The sequence below is a fragment of the Macrobrachium rosenbergii genome, chromosome 27 (assembly GCF_040412425.1).
Source record: "Macrobrachium rosenbergii isolate ZJJX-2024 chromosome 27, ASM4041242v1, whole genome shotgun sequence".
Classification (NCBI taxonomy): Eukaryota; Metazoa; Arthropoda; class Malacostraca; order Decapoda; family Palaemonidae; genus Macrobrachium; species Macrobrachium rosenbergii.
The window spans coordinates 34,625,436-34,645,351 of NC_089767.1; the positions used below are offsets into that span (position 1 = coordinate 34,625,436).

Here is a 19,916-nt window from a genome sequence, read left to right on the forward strand (position 1 = left end):
CTTCCTTCTAATATTTGTTCCCTTCTTCCTCAGGGTGACCTGTCCCATTTGGCCTGCGAAGGACACTTCCTGGCCCCCTTCATCATCGTCAGCCTGCCCATCCTTTGGCCCCCTTCCTCGACGGAGACGAAGTAATCATGGTGAAATATGAAGAGGAAACCTACAGCTTCCGTTTGTCCCAACTCGACGATTCCGTCTACTCGGACACCGGCACCATCACGTCGACTTACAAGCAGCGGATCGACTCCCTCTTCAGAGACAAGCGCCGTCAGGAGAACAGCAACAGCAACAGCAGCACGAACAGCTCGCGACAGGCGCCGCATTCTAGTCAGACCACCAACCCCGTCCAGGAGGAGCTGGAGAGGATGTTCGGAGGGCGGGACCAGCGCCAGAGGGCCTTCCTGGACGTCAGGGCCACGGTGCAAGCGCAGATCGAGAGGCTCTTCGCTGACGCGACGAACGAGCCTCTGATTAGCGGGGGCGCCGGGAAAGTCTTGGCGGCGGCGGCGGCGCCCCCCCAGAAGACGTTTTCTTCGGAGGCCACCTCGCGTGCGACCGATCCCCCTTTTCCCCCGCCTTCATTAGCGGCGTCTTCCCCTTCCCCTCCGCCTCAGCCGACACGACACCTGGAGACGGCCACCGTCACCCCGACCCCTCCTCCCTCCACCACCCCTTCCCACAAGAGCAGCGCCAGCAGCAGGAGTAACAGTAGCAAGGGCAGTGGCGTCAGTTCTTTTGAGTCACGTGAGGCGGAGGCACGTCGGCCGCCGCCTTCCGCCATGAAGTATCGCGTTGATTACTTGGGAGCGCTGCAACTATCGGAAAAGGCCACCAGTCTGGATGTCCTGCAGACACCCTTAAAAGACCTTTACTACAAGTACCGCCTCAGTGTTTCGAGGGGCAAGAGGCCGGTTCCTGGTTCCCTGCAGATCACAGATGCGGGCTTGAGGATTACCTATAGCAGTTCGCCAATCGATTCTCAGGATGGGTTTGCCGAATTCACCAATCCCTTTCCAACGATTGCCGTCTGGGCTGCCGTCAAACTCGTCATTCGGAAGGAACTGGTGGAAGGGGGTAAAGTGGGGTACACATTCGCATTCTTACCCCTCATATGTGACCCCGAGGCGCAGGACAAATACAACCTGTACCATCCCCTCAATGTGCCCGAACCGTCTGTGATGGCCATTCAGCATCCTCCGATGTTCGCCTGCGTCATGCGCAAAGTCGGGGTGCCCAAAGTGCTCGAGTGCCACGGGTTCGTCTGCCAGTCAGCGGAGGACGCCATTGTCATCGCAGCTAACTTGTACCAGGCCCTTCTGGAAAACATGAGAAGCGAAGCCCCGAGCGAGGCGTCCAGTGACAACAGAGATGACGACAGGCACGTCATGAGTGACAGTGAGATGGTGCCCATTCGGCCCCCTAGAAAGAAGAGGACGCAGAGGCCCGAGTCTCCCAGATTCGCAGGTAAGCTCAGGAGAGCCAACAGCGAGGACCTCTTGCAATCACACGTCATCATGGACGACCCACAGGAAAGCAAGCACCGCCTGAAAAGGTCAATCAGTGACAGACAACCTGGTGGGTTCTTGCTGGACCCCGGCGATGTTTATACGAGGGTGGCCCTCCCGAGGTCCAAGTCCTTCATGAACGTGACCAATAAATACAATTTCCAGGACCTCTTGGATGACGTCAAACAGAAGACCGGCTTGAACAGCGTGGATGACGTTTTAAAACAGGTCATCAATCCGAAGGGAATGTCGTTCAGTGAAATGGACCCCGAACATAGGGAAATACTCTTAAAACTGGCCCTCACGTTATCGAAAGACGAAATTTACCAGCGGTCTAAAAATATCATGAAAAAGCACAGAGGTCGAAGCACGTCTCTCATGAGTCTCATGGACTCAGACAGCGACGGGTCAACCATTTCGAATGTTCTGAAAGCTACGAAGAAATCGTTCTCTCGCTTGGGATCAAGAGCGTCCAGTCTGCAGTCCAGTTACCTGAAAGATAAATCGCCGCTTAGAAAGCTGGTCAATAACAAAAATCGCTATACTTTCGAGAAAGCAGGGAAAGAAACAAGTGCTAAGGTCGTCGATAATAAAGAAAATGAGTTTACCCACATGCTCTCGGGCACGGGGAGGAAGGTGGCACCGAAAACGCCGATGCCACGTCGCGCCGTCGATGGTTACGTCTCTTGCAGTGAGTGTGGCTACGACAGCGAATGTTCTAGCAAATGTTACTGTTCTCTACCTCGGAGGTCGCCCAACAAACCCCACGATAAGCATATTCACAAGGGCCGCGATTCGTCTTGCGACTGCGACACCGAGAGTTGTGCCGAGAGCGAGAAGTGCTACTGCTCTCTCAAGCGCATCAAGAAGAACGGACTGAAGATGTACGAGATAAACCTCGATTCTGAAACGGACACGAACACCGAAACGACTGTCCAGAGCGCTGCTGCCTACAAGAAGGGCTACGGTTCCCATTCCAACCTGAGCGAACTGGAATCACACCCGACTTCGTGGAAGAGAAATAGCGGGGGGTCTTCCAGCAGTGCCACCAGGCATAAGAGTTCCTCCTCTTACCTGACGGAGCACAGCAAGAGTCGATCTGCCGGCACTGTGTTCTCCATGCATCCCGAGGTCATGAGAAAGAAGAGCTTATCCTCCAACCTCTCGTCAGACTCCGAGATCTCGGTCGTCCGGAGGTCATCTGGAGGGTCAGGTTACCACAGCCAAAACAGCAGTAGCCGAAGAGTGGGGCCCCATCAGAGGTCGGGCAGCACAGACTCTCTCTTGATGTCGCCGAGACTCAGAAGGCATCCCTCGGGCTCTCTAGGGTCCGGGGGGTCCAGGGGATCGCAGGCATCCTCCGACGGGAGCGGCGGAAGCGGCATGGGCACGCATCGGTCACAGGGGTCCAGAGGGTCATCTGCTTCCCGTCAGAAGATCTTATTGGTGTCCGCCGTCGACCCCTCCGGGAAGGTCGTCTACAGGGGAGCGTCCCAGAGGCAGCAGAGGGAGGGGAGCGACACGGCATCCATCCTTTCCATGAAAAAGACGGCGGAGATCGCGGCTTTATTCTCCGAATTGAAGCTCAACCAGACGACCGATCTCATCAACCACCTCAACCAGTCGGCCTCGGAGTCTGAGGACGACGCCTACTCGTCCATGCAGGCCAACAACTCCTTCCTCTTCTCGGACAACATCGAAAACTCCTTAGGATACCTGCCGTAACATATAAGACCACCAATCAACCTTTCGTGTCCCGCCAGAGAGAAGAAGCAAATAAAGAAGACAGGCAAACAGAATCGAAGAAAACGAGCGAAAAGCGAAGGAACCGAACAACAGATGGCACACGTTACTCATGACAGTAACACATGTGACTTGAGAAACAGAAACAGGTGGTCTGTCTCTCTCGTACGAGTGCTGCTGGACCCGACCACTGTGACCTGTACCGTACCTACTCGTAATGCGGAGCGCCAAGGCGTGTCACAGGCAGACACAATTAACGAATATTCACGCAAAATACAACAAAACACAATTCACGTACCATTTAGTTCATAATGAGCAAACACAAGTCATTAAGTTAAGGGGGACGGAGTGAACACGTAGTTTTTTCTCTCTCCTTTTTTTATTTGTTGTATGTCTAGGGCAATTATTATTTTGTTTGTTTTCAGTATATTACTTAATTTGCTTTATTCGTAAGTGACCGGAACATTGTTTGTGTTGGTGCTACAAAGTATACTAGACTCCATCGTTGGTAATAGCAGCAGAATTACCAGGGAAACGTATGACACATTACGAGAGAAAATAAACAATATTTGAAAATTGCATCTTATAGAAGTGCTATATAATCCACAAACTAAGAAAAATTATAAATTTAGTGAAGGAATTTCAAGTTGACAATAAGTGTGTTTGTGTCAGTTCATTATCATTATAATTTAATCTGTTGCAAAGGTATAAAAAGTATAGAATTTAAACGTTGAATTTTTATGTATTTAAGTTGTATTTTATTTAATATTAGACTTTGTAAGGATTCTTCCTTGTCAAATTATCTATCTCCGTTGTTCCAGACTATTGTTAATATTTTTAATTCAACAATGTAATGCCCTAATTTCCTCAACTGACAAATTCCTTTGTATATTATTGTGATCTTTGTTACGTCAGTTTATTAGATTCAAGCAGTCATACGTCACTCACTCCGGTTTCGTTCATTCATTGCATCTCCGTTTTCTGTTCAAACTCACATACTGCTCGTTCCCTATTAGTGTCAACATATTTTGCACTCGCTTTCAGTTCAAACATAATGCATTTTGCTATATACGAACTTAAACATTCACGCATCACACTCTTAATGTTAAATTGAGCATAGGCTGTATCAGTTTTCTTGTAACTTTACAGAAAATAAGCTTTTTATTTGGCAGCCATGAGATATTCAAACATCGAAGGCCAAACAATGTTTTAATTTAGGTAAGACGCTCAAAACATTGGTATTAATTATTAATCAACAGCATTTAAGCGATAGTTGGTACCAAATTTTTGTGGTTTAACGTTCATAAAATTATTTTAGTATTTTGTTTCAGCTTTATCATTTGTGTATGTTCCATAGCATCGCTTAATGCTGGATTTTGAATTTTTTTCTTCTGTAAATTTCTTGCAACACTGCTGTTAAATGCTGTAAATAGTCTGACTGGTTGCCATGATTGAAAATACGCGGTGTTTGAAGCCTATTTGCAGACTATTTAATTAGTACAACGACCATACCTTCGTTTCCTGTTGTATAAATCGTAGTTGTAAGTTTTATGATATCTGAATTTATAGGATAATGTCTTACTTTCCACGGTAATGAAGTGCCTGTTGTTACGTGCTTGTTTCAGTCATCTAGTTTAGTTTTTTAATGACTTGTGTTGCTACTTTTGGAAATATTTGGTTGCTTATATTGACTACCGTCTTTACGTAACTTTTTTTTTTTTTTTTTTTTTTTTTTTTTTGCTTGTATAATTGTTACCCTATCCTTTTCTGTATTCATTTCGTATAACACCTTGATTACACACACTTCACTATAATTTCCCCAGAGCGAGCAAATTCACGTTTCTGTTTAAATTTATGTCAGTAATGTGCGTGATTTATGGTCTCATCATCTGGCCATGGTTGCCATCAATTCTGTGTAGATAACACTAGCTTCATCACATTCCACTGGCCAACAGCTGGTTGGTTTCACAGTCTTCCATAATGTTACTTGTTGCTCCTGGTGTCTTAATTGTACCTCTATGACGACCAGGTCAATGTATTCTCGTCTTTTCACCTATCGTTTATTTTCGGTACTGTTTTCACTGATTTTCGTATGCTTTTTCTTTGCCTCTGGATTTGCGGAATAATTTGGATATTGGTCAGTTCTATGTCTCGTTTTATTCCTGTGCAGCTACATGTTTTAGCCTACTACTTTGGTAAGTCAATTACTCATAATTTCACGTTCATTCATTCATTCATAAAAGGTAGTAGTTCACTGTCCATTTTCCTTATGCATTCATTCACTCATTAACAAAACTTAACTGAGGGTTAAGCTAAATTCTTGCTAAATTGCTTCAGACATTTACGTATTTTTTAGCCTACATTCCATTGCTAACTCCTCTATTATGTTATTGGTTTATTTATTCGCTCTTCCGCGTCGTCAGAAGTCACAGCTCATTCGTTAGTTGACAAATATCGTCAGGTAGTGTATTTCATCGCCAACACACATCAACACTGTATTTGTTCCATGAAGTGCAATACATTCATAATTAAGTTATCTTTCGGCCATACGATATTGCTTTGTTCAATCTGTTCTTTCTATATTTCCTATGACCTTCTGTTAATTCTTTCAAATGAACGCCATATTCTTTGGAAACTTGAATTTCAACTCAATGGCCCCTGTGGTAGGTTTGTTCCATATAATAGGGTTCATATTTTATTCAACATAACTTGCCTCAAAGAGGGTCTTCTTCCTTCGTATAATAATAATAATAATAATAATAATAATAATAATAATAATAATAATAATATGGGAACCACTATTTTCGCTTTATGTTAACTTCGAGAACCATTGCAAAGAATTTGGTATTATCTTGAAGAAAAAGTATAAATTTATCTAGCAATTGATTTCTGTATGATTTATCGTTTTGTTTTCCTCAAAGTCATCTCACAGACTTCTCACTTATCTGTTTTTAATTTTCAATATATTGTAGAACCTAGGAACCACACAATCCACCAAGTTTGATAACCTTCAGGTAATCGATAATAGTAATTTTTTTTTTTTTCTATCAAGCGAGAGAGGAATTTCGACAGGTGCGCAACACGCTTCGCTTTTGTCATCGTCTTGTTTGATTGTGTTGCGAATCTCGCCTAAACAAACGAATGATGGTGTCATCTCTCTCTCTCTCTCTCTCTCTCTCTCTCTCTCTCTCTCTCTCTCTCTCTCTCTCTCTCTCTCTCTCTCGTTTTATAAATTTAATTACTGGTGTTTTGTAAAGGACTTTGGTTATCATCAAAAGGATTGATGCTTTTTCAAACTGTTTTTGTATCTTTCGCAATAAAGCAGTTGCTTATTTAACTTTCAAGGAATCTGTGTTGTAAACTTTTGCAGTTGCATGAAGGAAAGCTTAAGAAATTCGAAGGTATAAGAGAAACTGAGCTGTGTGTATCTGACTGTGAAATACAATAGATAAACACAACTGTTGATCGATAATATTTTTTATAATTTAAGCACATTATTTTTCTTCTGGTTTATTCTCCATAAATTGGAAATTTAAGACAAAATCTAGGAACATGTTAGAATGTCTGTGAGCGGATAAGTTAACAGACATTTTTAAATGTTACAAAAAAAAAAAATTAAACATGCAGAAGTGTTGAGGATGTATCAGGTGAATATCCTTTTTGCCCCTGAGGATTCTATCCCCTCCCCCATCCTGGGGAAAACCCCCCGCCCTCCCCCTTCCTCACCAACCTTTTCACATCCACTTTGTAAAGTCATTGTTTGCTAATGCTACAATGCATGAGTTGCATATCGTGGTTTTTTTTTATGTTTTCATATATTTTTATCTGTAACTATTTACTCTATGATTGTTGTATATTTTTGTATGCCAATCATGTTATTGAGTATTTTTACTAGTGTTGTTTTCATAGCTGGATCTCTCTGTTAGACTTCTGAGGTGTTGTGGACGCTCGTACTGATACAAAAGAATGACAGCTATTGCAGGATATATCTTGCAGTAGTTGTCATTTTTTCATAATTTTTTCCCACATTGTTATGTGAACAGTATTAGTAGTAGTAGCAGTCAGATTAATGTCTCCCCTTTGTAATCCCTCATCCTAGGCTTACCTGACGTAATCATGATTCATACTCAACGAATTAAATACCTTTAAAAAAAAGCTTTCCTTCTAATTCGCGCCAAATCGCGGCGAAGAGCGAGTCACTTATTAATCCAGAACATACGCAAGAGAAAAAAACTATGGAAAAGAGTAAAAGAGAAAAAAAAAAAAAATTCGAAACCGACCGCCAAGTTGTCCAGCTCACCTGTGTTATTGTAGAGGCACCCGAGTGTGAAGGCTCACCATGCCAGGTGTGTGCTCGGGAAAAGCTTCTGCTTCCTATATTCCTCCGGAAGAAATGGGCTTCTCTCTCTCTCTCTCTCTCTCTCTCTCTCTCTCTCTCTCTCTCTCTCTCTCTCTCTCTCTCTCTCTCTCTCTCTCTCTTAGCGAAATCGACGTGGTAATTTCCCCTCTACATCCAGCTAGATTTTAGTTATTCTGGAAAATTAGCGGTGAGCTTGCCGACGCAAGAGTTAGTTTAATATCTCGAGATGTAGTACACAGAAATATTTGGTTAGTTTTTTGGGTAAGGCGGAAATTGGATGTGAATATTAATAAGAAATGTACAGTTAGTTTGAGTTTGAATTGTTTTTGATAAGCATTTAAGATATTCAAAGTTCTCTTAAGACGAAATGCCTCGGTTATGTATGAAAATTCTTTACAAACTTTCTTAATAGTTTTTTCAAGACAGAATAAATTTCTAGTAAACCTAAAACAGCAGTTATAATAAGCGAATAACTAAAAACAATCATAAAGAACAATCGTAATAATTACAGACCTCATTTTATTGATCGATAAGACGTGGTGCGTCAAGTATACAGACAGAGCAGGAACCTAACGGAATGAAGGACTGTGGAAGAAGAAGAAGGAGGAGAGGAAGAAGAAGCATCACAGCGCCATATGGTCCTTTTGGTGTCCTGTGTGCGTGTGTCTTTCTCTCTCTCTTTCCTTCCTTCCACCTACACATCAGTTGCCCGCAAGCTCAGCTCAGCTGTATAGCTTATCCTTCTCCCGATGTCTGGAATTATTTGTTCTTTTAGAATCATTTTTATGTAATGACTCTTGCTTACGTCATTTGATTCTTTACCGGATCCCCAAGAGCAAGAGCCCGTGTCTGTACAAGGCTGGCTTAGTCAAAAAAATCTTTTTTTATTATTTTTATACATCATGACTTACGAAAGTTTTCGTGCATATTTTTAGACAATTGACTTTTTTCACCGTTATTTCAGTTGTGCCTCTGCATAATAGATAATAGATAGCAAGAGTCCAAGAACACTACCTTGAGGAACACCTGAAATTAAAAAAAATTCTTAACGCATAATTTGAACTGAGTTGAACTCACCCTTTTTCTCAGTAGTTGGCAATGCTTTCAATCATTTGTACCAGCATTTGTTGTAATATTTGTGAGAATTGAGCCATAAGAGCAGAATCTTATGTAAAATAATATAAAAATCTAAGGGATTATTACGTAAAAGTTGATTTGCTGATGTGTTGAGCAGACAGTGATTTCATTGACTTTCCAAATGGCAATAGCTTAAGAGGCTTCGTTCAAGGGGAAGCCTTGTCGTCTACAAATCCGGAAAACGTTTAACGCGACAAACGTTTCCCCTCTTGTGGTTTGGCAGATACGAGCAGTTAATAGATTATCCCGTAATGACAAGAAGTTTCAACTTGCCGAACGCTCGCTTGCTAGCTTACATGACAGTGATGTACTGTAAAAGGCATTTTGAACTGACGGATTTGTCAGAACTGATGCTACTGGTATACACAGTTCACTTTGTTTACGCGAATTCTCTGCTGATTGCTGTATGTTGCGTGGTCTTGTCGTTATGAGAGTAGGCCTAGTATTTTTTTGTACATTGATGGCGTGTATACTACGCAATTAATAATAGAATTAAGTGTACGTTATGCATAACATATATGCATATACAATTATTTACCATATTTACCGATCTTGGATATACTGTAACTTAGAGTGACACACACACGTGTAAAGAGAACGAGACTTCTTCCTTATGGGTAAATGGTACAAAACTACTGAAATATAGAGAAAGAGCGTAAGTTACAGTACAAATAAAATCCAAGTCAATGCATCTCAAGCAAGTGCAAAGAAACTACAGAGTAGGCCACAGCACTATAGTTTCAACTTATCATTCCAAAAGGGTGTATCTGTGACTTGCAGTTATGTGGGGATTGGAAAGAAGTAGGCCTTTGGTGTGAATGCAGGCTTTCTCCCACGCTCTGCCATCTCCAGCGAATTAAAACCATCAACCACAAGCAATAGCACCATCTCAGTCTCCCGAACCACTTTTATGTTACCGTCGTTGGTAACTTAACCGTGGAAAACTTTCAGGTTATTTTAAAGAGAGTCGACATGATAACAAGAAACCAAACTTGTTGGCGTATTCTTAATCGTAGCCTTCCAAGCCTCCGACGTCATCTTGCTGGGTATTAGTCCTATTTGATTTCATCAAATACAAGCCAGTATCCTTTTGTCCTGTTTCATCTCGCCACATGAGAGAAATTAGTCTCATCTTCATGTAATAAAAGGCTTTTGTGGAAATTCAAACTCACATCTATGACAAGTCGGAGGTAAAGATACTTATATTCAAGATATAGGAAACGATATGAAAGGTGATGCTTAAGAATACGCCGGGTCCACGCCAAAATTATCCAAAGTGAAATGGCTTCCATGTTTTATTTTTACTCATTTTATGTATATACGGCTGTTGGAAGCTGTTCCCATTTTGGAGGAAGGAAAGGGACCGATAGAAAATAGAAAAAAAATACACGAGATGGCAGGGCGAGGTAGAAAAATGAAGTGTGAGGGACGATTAGCACAGACACTCTTCGTGACTAAAATGTGCAACAGATGTTTACTGGATGTCCATCGTAGTATGAAATTGACGCTATTCCGCCTCTGCTGACTCTTAATCGGAGCAAACAGAGACAGTCTATTAGACAGTCACTCCATTACAAGGAGAAGCACGCATGAAATAGTCATATTAGACCAGGTGGAAACACAGTCAGTCCAAAAAATAGTTCTTTTAGGCCAACATTAGTAGGGAAACATATGCTAACATGATCGTAAGTTCGGAATGTAAACTTATAGCAGTAGGTCAATTTGGCTATAAAAATAGGTTTACTCATTTGCTTAGGCCCAATTTGAGGAGAATAGGGAAGGGAAAGTTGCATACTGTGCATGACAAAGATAATCATATTGTCTTCATTATTTAACGCCAACCTCTCTCACACACACACACATGGGTAAATTCTTATTCGTTCAGATAATCTCATACATATTTCGAAAATGTAAAAACTGTCTACGGAGAGAGAGAATCTGACCGACGCCAGGTGTATGACAAACTTGAGTATGGGTTCGCTGTTCAACTTGACCGTCATATGAAAAAGAATTTGTGGCCCGATTTTGTTGCTCGGTCCTATGGAATGTTTGACGAGGCTGGTGGTAGGTTTCTAATAACAAGCATTACGTGTGGTTTCGAAAGCTTTATTTGATTTTTTTTTCTTTTAAACATTATTTTAAACATTCGTGATTGCTTGACCTCCACTTGCTATCTATGTACTCGTATTATACCAGTCAAAAACGCTGTAATTTTTAATATTTTTCAAGTAACTTCAGCTTGTTTTAATCATATGTGTTTTTGACATGTATGGCCTAACTGACATTAACTGTTGATTTTATAGGCGCCCTATGGGTGGTCAGTGTAATGCTCTGCGTTTCTCTCTCTCTCTCTCTCTCTCTCTCTCTCTCTGATACGTTTCACTTGGCACTTACATTACCTGTGTAATTTATCCTTTTTGTATAAGTATGTTGAATAAAACTTGTAAATATGTAACCGCCATTTTTTATAGACGCTGCAGTGTTTGTTTTTTGTACATAAAGTGAATATTGTCCATATTATCAAATGTTTGATTTTATTCCTAAACAATAAATCTAATTTTGTGATGAATTTGTATGATTTGTACCTTAACCTTAAGTTAGAGAGGGAGACGACTGCTGTTGTTAATTTCCCCTTAACTTTTCTATTTTGTAATACTTGCAATTTAATGGAAAATTACTTGAGTAGTTCATTCTATCATTCTATTGTTGAAAATACCTTAAATTTAAATATTTCTATTGTATTAACAACCTAAATTCACTTATTGACAACTCGACCTTCAGGATTCAAGGAATCTTAAGCATAGGTTGATCTCAAGGTAAGTTACTTAGGTCTGTTTGTGTATTGTGGAACGCAGTTGAATTATAAGCCTTTTGTGAAATTGTGTTAATTCTAGACTTGAATTATAAGCGTTTGGTGAAATTGTGTTGAATTCTAGACTACTGCACCATAAAAGTTATATTCAACAGAAGTAACTGGTAAGGATTATATCGTAGCATCTTAACTGAATAGGCCTAGGCTAAGTAGGGGTAATTTGTAATTTGCCAATTCTTCATGAATTAGCCTAATGCAGTGTTTGGGTAGGCAAAATAGGCCTAGGTGATGAATTCCTTTCTTGCTAAGGACATGAACTGCTCGTATATATTTTTTCCAGCAGCATAAGTCACATTTTGAACATTACTGTTGATGCAAACGATAGTTTGATATGTTTCCCTTGTCCACAGTGGACCCTCAATGGGAAACGCAAAGTTTGTGGGTAGGGGCATACCAGATGGAGTGGCAAGTATGTATAAATCACAAGCTAGGCCTAACTGTTGAAAGATAGGCCTATATGCTGTGTGTGCATAGGCTAATCAGGAACAGTAAAAAAAAAGTACTTAGCATAAAAAGGTGATTGTGGCAGTTCAAGAATACAGTAATCCATAAACTAGGATACAACAACTGAAACTAGGACGCTCGAGTTCTTTTTGGCCAGCAGAAAGGCCACAAATCTCCCAATCCCTCAAAATACACGTAACCTAACCTAGAGTGCCGTGAGTTACATACCCACATACAGGGATGTATCACAACCTAACTTAGAAAACATGAGCTTGCCCATCCCTTTAGACCCATCCCCGCTAATCTGACCCATATCCCAATAATCATGCCATGGAAAGACATGCATGTGTCATAACCTAACCTTAATTTCCCGAACCTAGGATGAAGTACCTTATCTTACTTGACATTTTATGTAAAACTGTTAAGTCATTGCCATTATGGCTGTCTCGGTTTTTACATATAGCCTAGTTGTTAGGTCTTTTGATTTATGCTTTGACTGTTTTTGTGACAGAGGGCTAAGGTTTTTGTCTTTAGTGAAGGTGACTTATCAGATTTATAAAGGTTTACAGTGACACTTTCTTGGTTGAAGACTGAACATTAATCCTTGTATTTGTTTAGCCCTTGATCTACAAGACAATGAAATGTGACAGAACTATCGTGATTCCCCATCAAGTCATAAAGATCAAAATTTATTAGTTACTAGATGATCAAAATAAAGAGGTGATTAAAGTACAATATACCTTAAGTCTCAAAGTGGGCTAGTTAATAATGTTGGCTGAATTGGTAGCAGAAGATGCATACTAGTGTGAATGAAGTTTGGTGTTTTATCACATTTCTCTGGGGACATTTTGATATTTAAAAATGGCACAAACCATATTATACTTAGTTTCAGTTTGCAAGTTTAGCCAACTGAATGGTTATGGTAGGGTGCCATTCTTCAGGGAATAAATTTTTTAACCACTGATGAATTCCATTCATTAGGAGTTGGCTGGTAATGCTTGTTTTACTGCATAAGTAGTGTTGTATTAGAGGAACTGAAAGAGCAAATTTATTTGTGTTTTTTTTTAATGATATTGACCGCATTCTTTGAAGTCTTGTATTGTCAAAGTATTCTTAACTTGACCAACCTCTCTTAAATTCCTTAATTCCAGGTCTGTGTGCCATTAGCATTACGTCCATAAGATAGGATCTACTAAGGACCTTTTGTGTGTTTAGAGTAAATGTGAGGCATTTCACTAACTATTGCATGAGGCTTCTAAGGCCAAACTTTCTGCTTATGGCCTAACTCTGTTATACATTTATATTAAGTTTTTTACTTATGCACTTTGAAGCATTTGTTTTTAGTGGCAGAACTTCTGCTCCATTTCCCATCTCTTGGGTTTCTTTTAGGTTATTCTCCCTCATCTACTCAGCATGTTCTGGTTGTGCTTTTACATTTGATTCAGTCCTCCTCATTAATCCATTCACCTAATTATTCTGGTGTCGTAAATGTTCTTGACTATCGAGTGAACATATACCATCCCATAAAGTATTTTTATTCTTTTTACAGAAATCACTGACATCACAATTACATCTTATTCCAATCAGCGTTTCATTTTTTAGGCATCTTCATACTTACGAAGAACTCGCTTACTTAGTACAAAAGTTCAAGTTGCCAAAAATGCTACTTGCAGAAGTAGGTGTTTTGTATAGAGTAGTAAATTCTTTTGTATGGGCTTTTTGCACCATCCTTAGAATATTGCCCTCTTATTGAGTGGTGCTTGGTACAGTTGAATCAAATTCCATTTGTCTAGTTCATGATCTGCTCCCCAAATTATCTTCATCCTCTCTCTCTAAATTGGCACCTGTCTTTTATTACCAAGATGTTTTATTTTGGCCATTATGCTGTAAGCAGAAGTAGTGTCACTCCTCTCTGGTGTCATCTTAGCACCCAATAGGTTACATCATCCCACATCAAACAGTTGGGGGGGGGGGCAAAGCTGTTACTTTTATTTATTTATTTTTTTACCTTGGCCTGAACAGATAAGGGATTTGGCTTGCCATCCCACTGGCCTGAATAACTGACCGACTGATTTTTGCAAACTGGTGTTACATGAATATAAAGCATCTTATGATCAGTGAGTTTGTACTGAAGAAGTACCTGTTCTTCAAACAGCCATTTAAAGGAAGCTTCATGTGGTCCCATGTTTTTGGCAACTACAAGAAATAGGGTAGAGTAACAATAACCTAAGGAAGTCAAAGCTTTGAAAATAGTAATTTATTTGAAAGCATTCTAATCCAGATTGATGACAAATTTTTTTTTTTATTATTCCACACTACCAGCAACATATTTCATATCTGAACATATAATTATATAACAGACAAATATTCAACAGAAAAAAACATCAAAAGTTGTTAAACATTCAATGTTATTGCTACAATCATCTTTAAATTTGATTTCACAAGAATGCACATGGTGCACACAGCTCATCCTAAATTTTTAATAATAACAGCACATATGAAACAGAAATGAATCTGTATTAGGTTCCTCTACATTACAGTAGAAATAAGACTACAGTAAACTGCTGCGAAACTGCATTTCTTGATATTAATTTTCCATTACTTACCAAAAACAAAAACATTTTACAGAGTATTCCAAACTCTGAGAACAGTGTCAATAGCCATGACACAAAATACATTGAGTATTTTATTAACTGGAGCCTCAACAGCCTAATATTCATAACAGAAGTCTTACTTTAACAACAAAATTTCACATTCAACAGTTGTAAAAGGAAAAGTACTGGTAATGAGGAAGATATTCTTTGGTTCTAATATTTTGAGTTTTAACACTCAAATGACCTTATTCCACACTATATCAACCAAGTCATAAAACACCACCAATATAATTTCTATCAGTGAAGAAAATACCTCATTATATTTCTTTTAGAGAATATTGTAAAACAATAAGATATACTAGGTAAATGCATGAATGAGACTACACTGTCTAACAGTATTTTGTACTTTTCTAATGTAAAATCAACTAAGATTAGGTAATAAAAAAATAGCTACTACAGTATATTATAATTACTAATAATTCTTTCTACGTTACTGAACACTCTTGAGATATTCTGTTAACTGCTACAGCATGCTTTGTATCTCTGACTCCTGCACTTGATCCTTGTAAACACAAGATATTCCTTCTGATGTTTCACATTCAATGACTGTGGAAATAGTCTTTGCAGCTAACATACAACTGATAAAACAATTTCATTTACATACATGAAGGTATCAATATACATCTTTTATTATATAACTGTACAGTATGGATTTGCCCTTACCAAGCATGAAAGAACAAGGACACCACATGAATTGTTAGTAGGTCTTCGCAATTGCAGCCTGTACTGTGGTAACAATTATTGATAAGAACAGTGCACACAAATGTAACATTACATCAGACCAACGACAACAAAGTGTAGTCATACATAAAAAGTTAAGTAAGGTTTATCATGGAATGCTACATGACCTCTTTGTAAGAATATTGATTACAACAAACAAATAAAACAGGATTTTTTAAATGTTTATACGTAAACAAATACAGTGTACATTTAAGGCTACCCCAACAATAACACTTGTGAACAGAAATCATCACGCACAATATACTGTTGCTAGTGCTTTAGTTACCATGGTTTAATCTGCATGTCAGTCAATACACTGCTGTGATTACTGTAAGCTACTGTACAAAAACAACTCTACAGATGTTCAGTATGAGAATGAGAAATTTGCTGGCATGTGATATTAGCAGACTTTTAAAAAATAAATAACTACTTTTAATAGAAATCATCTATTCTAAAATTCTTATTATAAAAATCAATTAAATTTAAATGTACATCATACAAGAAGTTGCTATGAAACTTTCTATTAGTGTGTCGGAGCACTTTTTAAATTTTTTCAACTTTTTCCATGAGAAATGGTTTGAAATGAATGGTACATTCAACTTATTCGGACATTCAAATGGAAATTTCCTTTAAAATTTATAAAGAATAATAATGACAGCCAAGCAAATATTGAGTAAAACTTATACCTGCTTGGCTCTGTCAAATATTGAAAGCCCAGCAAATTTACATTTCCTAATTTAGAATAATTATTGCACACTATTTACTCTAATGGCATGAAATATCATAAAACGTGATAATTGACAGGAACATTTAGTCCAAATCTGAAATATAACTATATTTCTTAGAATCATTGTTAAATTATAACTCCACGTGTTAGTGGTAACAATAAAACCTTTATTATGAGAGGAGAGGAAACTTCAAAATTTCAGTAACAGGTACTAATGTATCCTTCAAACAATCAACCCATGATCAGAGGGCATAATTGACTGGAAATGATTCCAAAGTAAAATGTATACAGTAAAATAAGACTTTAGCTGACTCAATTATAAAAGAGTTGCTGATATCGGACAGAAAGAATTAGAACCTGAAGAGTCTGTTGGTACTCTTAAACCAAACTGAATTTTTTCACTCAGTACATGGAGACCTCGTATATTGAAAGCAAGCTAGGAAGGCAACGCCCACACATACATTGTAGGATCATATTTCAAGCTGAGTACTTCATGGCTGAAGACCCTTTTCGAAGCACATGAAAATAACAAAAAGTTTTCTAAATCCCAAAAATCTTATTGATATGGTATTCATGTTTATGACTGAGTAACATGACCTCAGATCCGTATACTTCATGAAGTATAAACAAACAGCAGTACAAGTGTATGTGATTTACAACATTCATTTTCCCCTCCTGATGTGAATTTCCTTGGCTGAAAATAAACTGAAGTTTGGTGTAGCTAGTGATATTAACATTAACGTTTCTTAATGATTACTTTCCACCGTAGTGTTTGGTGGCCCTTTCAGTTTTCCAGTGTGAAGGATGGTTGTCAATTATGCCTGCTTATCAACATGGCAAATTTCTTAAGAGAATAAAAAGTCTATACTGTATAAAGATTACTACGTATATAAAATAAACATTTCATTCATTGTACTTTAAGACATGTAAACTCTTATCATCACCATTGCTTTACTTGGACGCCAAAGTATGAAATAGGTTGAGAACATTTCTAGTTGTTTACTAAACTGCCTGCTATTAAATGGTCTTCAAGCTGGGTGTACCAGGTGATATTCTTTGGGTATCCATGCATCCCTGGTTTCTCAAGTGTTTTTAATTTGGACTGCCCTGTAATTTTCCTACTTGCAGCTTTATTTTAAAATATTCACACTTTTCTTTCCTTGGAGGATGTACGTGCACTCTCAGACTGGTGTGCAAGTACATTTCAATTTTATGATAATGCTGGGCATTGTGATAGCTTCCAAAATCTCAGAGTAATGTATTTTGCCCTGGAGTGATTGCAAAAAGTGGAATCTGGAACTTCTTTGCTTCTAACAGGTCTTCCTCAGTACAGCTTGTTGTGAATAGGGCCATCCATCAATGCCATGTCAATAAATTTAACCAAATTTCTCAGAAGCCTCCAATTTCACTTTGGAGGTTTCCATTCTGCCTCCTGACATTGTGGCTTTGCAGCAAAATTGCTTTTGAACTGCTTAATAAGCGCTGTGAATGTTGTAGATATATTTATCTACATATCTGAATACAGATAAATAAAAAATAACTCCAGACTCCATCTGAAAAATCATGGAATCTACTAATCGTAAGAGCAGATAAAAATTCCACATAGTAGACTGTCTCCACACTGGGACTCTACAGGGAGTTTACGATAATTTAAGTTCTATTCCAGCCTACCGAAAATAGTTAAGCCTCCTTAAGTAAAATTAACACTACACAATTGTTTTTAGTTTAAATCAAGAAAGGTTCTCACATGAGAGTAATTATTACAAGTGATGATGCACATCATGAAATAAAGAACACCCATTTGTAATTACCCAACATTTTCAGTGAAATTACATAATGAAATTACATAATAATGAAGTGTGCAGATCAACTAAACAGCCCTCATAACCTTATTCAAGAGTTTTGCAACTGAGTAAAGTCAGATGCGTAAGTGTAATATGACAAAGATTATAAAATTTGTATTAGTCTTTGCTGCTGGTCACATTAAGTGCTGAACATACTGCATCGTCAAGCAATAAGCAGTTACGTTGACGTAAGTACTTCAATTTGAATGGTTCAACCTCAAAATAAAAGTAATGGCAAACATAAAAAACAGTTTTCATTTATAAATCAATATAAATAAAAAATACACAGTAGATAAAAAAATAACTCAAATATTATTATAATATAACAAAGATGTTATAAAACCTACCCATTAGTGGTGTTTTCACTAAAATGTAAAAATTGAAAGAGTACAGTTGGATCTACTCTCCTCAACAATAAGCTACAGGACTAAGTCTTTCTGCTACAGAAGTACAGTATATTATTTTCTATCCTTCACCTTCATATCTAATGAGTTTTGGGTGCCAAATGATATAAAAAGATTTAGACTCAAAATGCGCGATATGGGGAACGAAACTCCAACATGGGAAACTTTCCACTTTCTCTCTCAAGGGGGATGGGAAATTTTTTATACATAACAAGACAGCTATATCAGCTATTGAGTTACTTAGAAACTTTTCAAAAAGATGCATTAAAATATTCCTTATGTATAAGGCAGTATTAGTCTTTACATAGTTCATCTTTTGTTATTCTCGGAAACTGTTGCTTTTGAGAAAGTGTATTGTTAAAGGTAAACATCTTCATTAAAACATCTGTTTTCAATAATATAAAATCTTTAGAAAGGTACTCTAATAAAACTGTAATGTCTCAATATTTCTTGAGTAAGAACAACTGAAAATTGCATAAAATTGTTTTAAATAGTGATGATAGGAAAGAAAAGGCAAAGGGAATATGGGAACTGTGGGAAAGAACCAACCATATATCAGAGACATTTAACTATTTGTTTTCTAAATAGTCCTAAGTTAGAACTATAACATTTTCTACAGTACCTTATATTTTTCAACCTATGAGTCATACCTTTCTGGACATTCAGATTTGAGAATTAGAAATTATCCTTCATAATTAATGCAGACACCTGTCGTGACAAAGTGGACTTGATAAAAAATAACCGTTGACAAGGATGAAAGGTCCCATAATTTTCTGACAGGTCACTACAGGAGTTCTCAAAATTTAAGAAACTGTCTTAGCAATTGTACTAAATGGAAAAAAATATGGTACAATGGTACATCACTTTTACTACAATTAAATTGATCTAGGCACAACTACTAAGATCATCAGAAAAGAAAGAGAAAAAAGTAACAAAATTGTAGATCTAAAATGCATTTAGTAAAAAGTTGTTTAACCTTAAATTATTATAATAATGCAGCTTTGCTACACTTTGCTTTCACTTTTGGTACAAGTTTATTGTAGGAATACAAATTTAAAGCTATAACATTGAACAGTGAGACAAATGATATTTTAAAATTTCTTTTAAGACAATGGCCTGTCGCTGCAGGCTGAATCTATTACTGAATATACAACAAAAATCATGGGTGGGATGGCCATAGTTAGAAAGTATTATCTTTTAATCTATAGAAACAACTATAACAGCTGACTGAGTATCAGTTACCAGAGGAAAAATGGTGGACGATGAGCACATCTTCAAATGCTTCATACATCTTAGCGGTGGGTCAGGTACGTACTTCTATTTCCAATTGCTTGCTAAAGCTTCATGGGTTCACAAATATGTAGATTCACCTGCAGAAATTAGAGGTATTCAGTCAGTGCCTGTGGCCATTCTGCTTTTTTAAGTTTCTTTAACGACAAAGTCATACACAAACTGTTGGAAAAGTAATTTGACCATTTATGTGCCAAAAATTGTTCCATGTAGAAT

At 38.2% G+C, this 19,916-nt stretch overlaps 2 protein-coding genes across 9 annotated transcripts in view; one reads left to right on the plus strand and one right to left on the minus strand.

Moving 5' to 3' along the window:
• Window positions 1-19,916, plus strand: part of LOC136853600 (uncharacterized) — a 192,795-nt gene that overhangs the window by 87,885 nt on the left and 84,994 nt on the right. Inside the window, exon 3 of one of the 4 annotated variants that reach the window (XM_067129346.1) lies at window positions 34-11,310. The exons of 2 other annotated variants lie outside the window; for them this stretch is intronic. In XM_067129346.1, the coding sequence (XP_066985447.1) occupies window positions 138-3,230 (3,093 nt within the window). In that variant the 5' untranslated portion in view covers window positions 34-137 and the 3' untranslated portion in view covers window positions 3,231-11,310. Of the gene's footprint in view, window positions 1-33; window positions 11,311-11,706; window positions 11,722-19,916 lie in introns of those variants that run through there. One more of the 4 variants, XR_010857505.1, reaches the window with a different exon arrangement.
• Window positions 14,297-19,916, minus strand: part of LOC136853602 (phosphatidylinositol 3,4,5-trisphosphate 3-phosphatase and dual-specificity protein phosphatase PTEN-like) — a 57,850-nt gene continuing 52,230 nt past the window's right edge. For all 5 annotated transcript variants that reach the window (XR_010857508.1, XR_010857507.1, XR_010857510.1 and 2 more), the window contains one exon: window positions 14,297-19,780. Coding sequence is in view for 2 of the 5 variants with exons in the window: in XM_067129351.1 (XP_066985452.1) it covers window positions 19,761-19,780 (20 nt within the window). In the remaining 3 variants the exon portion in view is untranslated. The remainder of the gene's footprint in view (window positions 19,781-19,916) is intronic.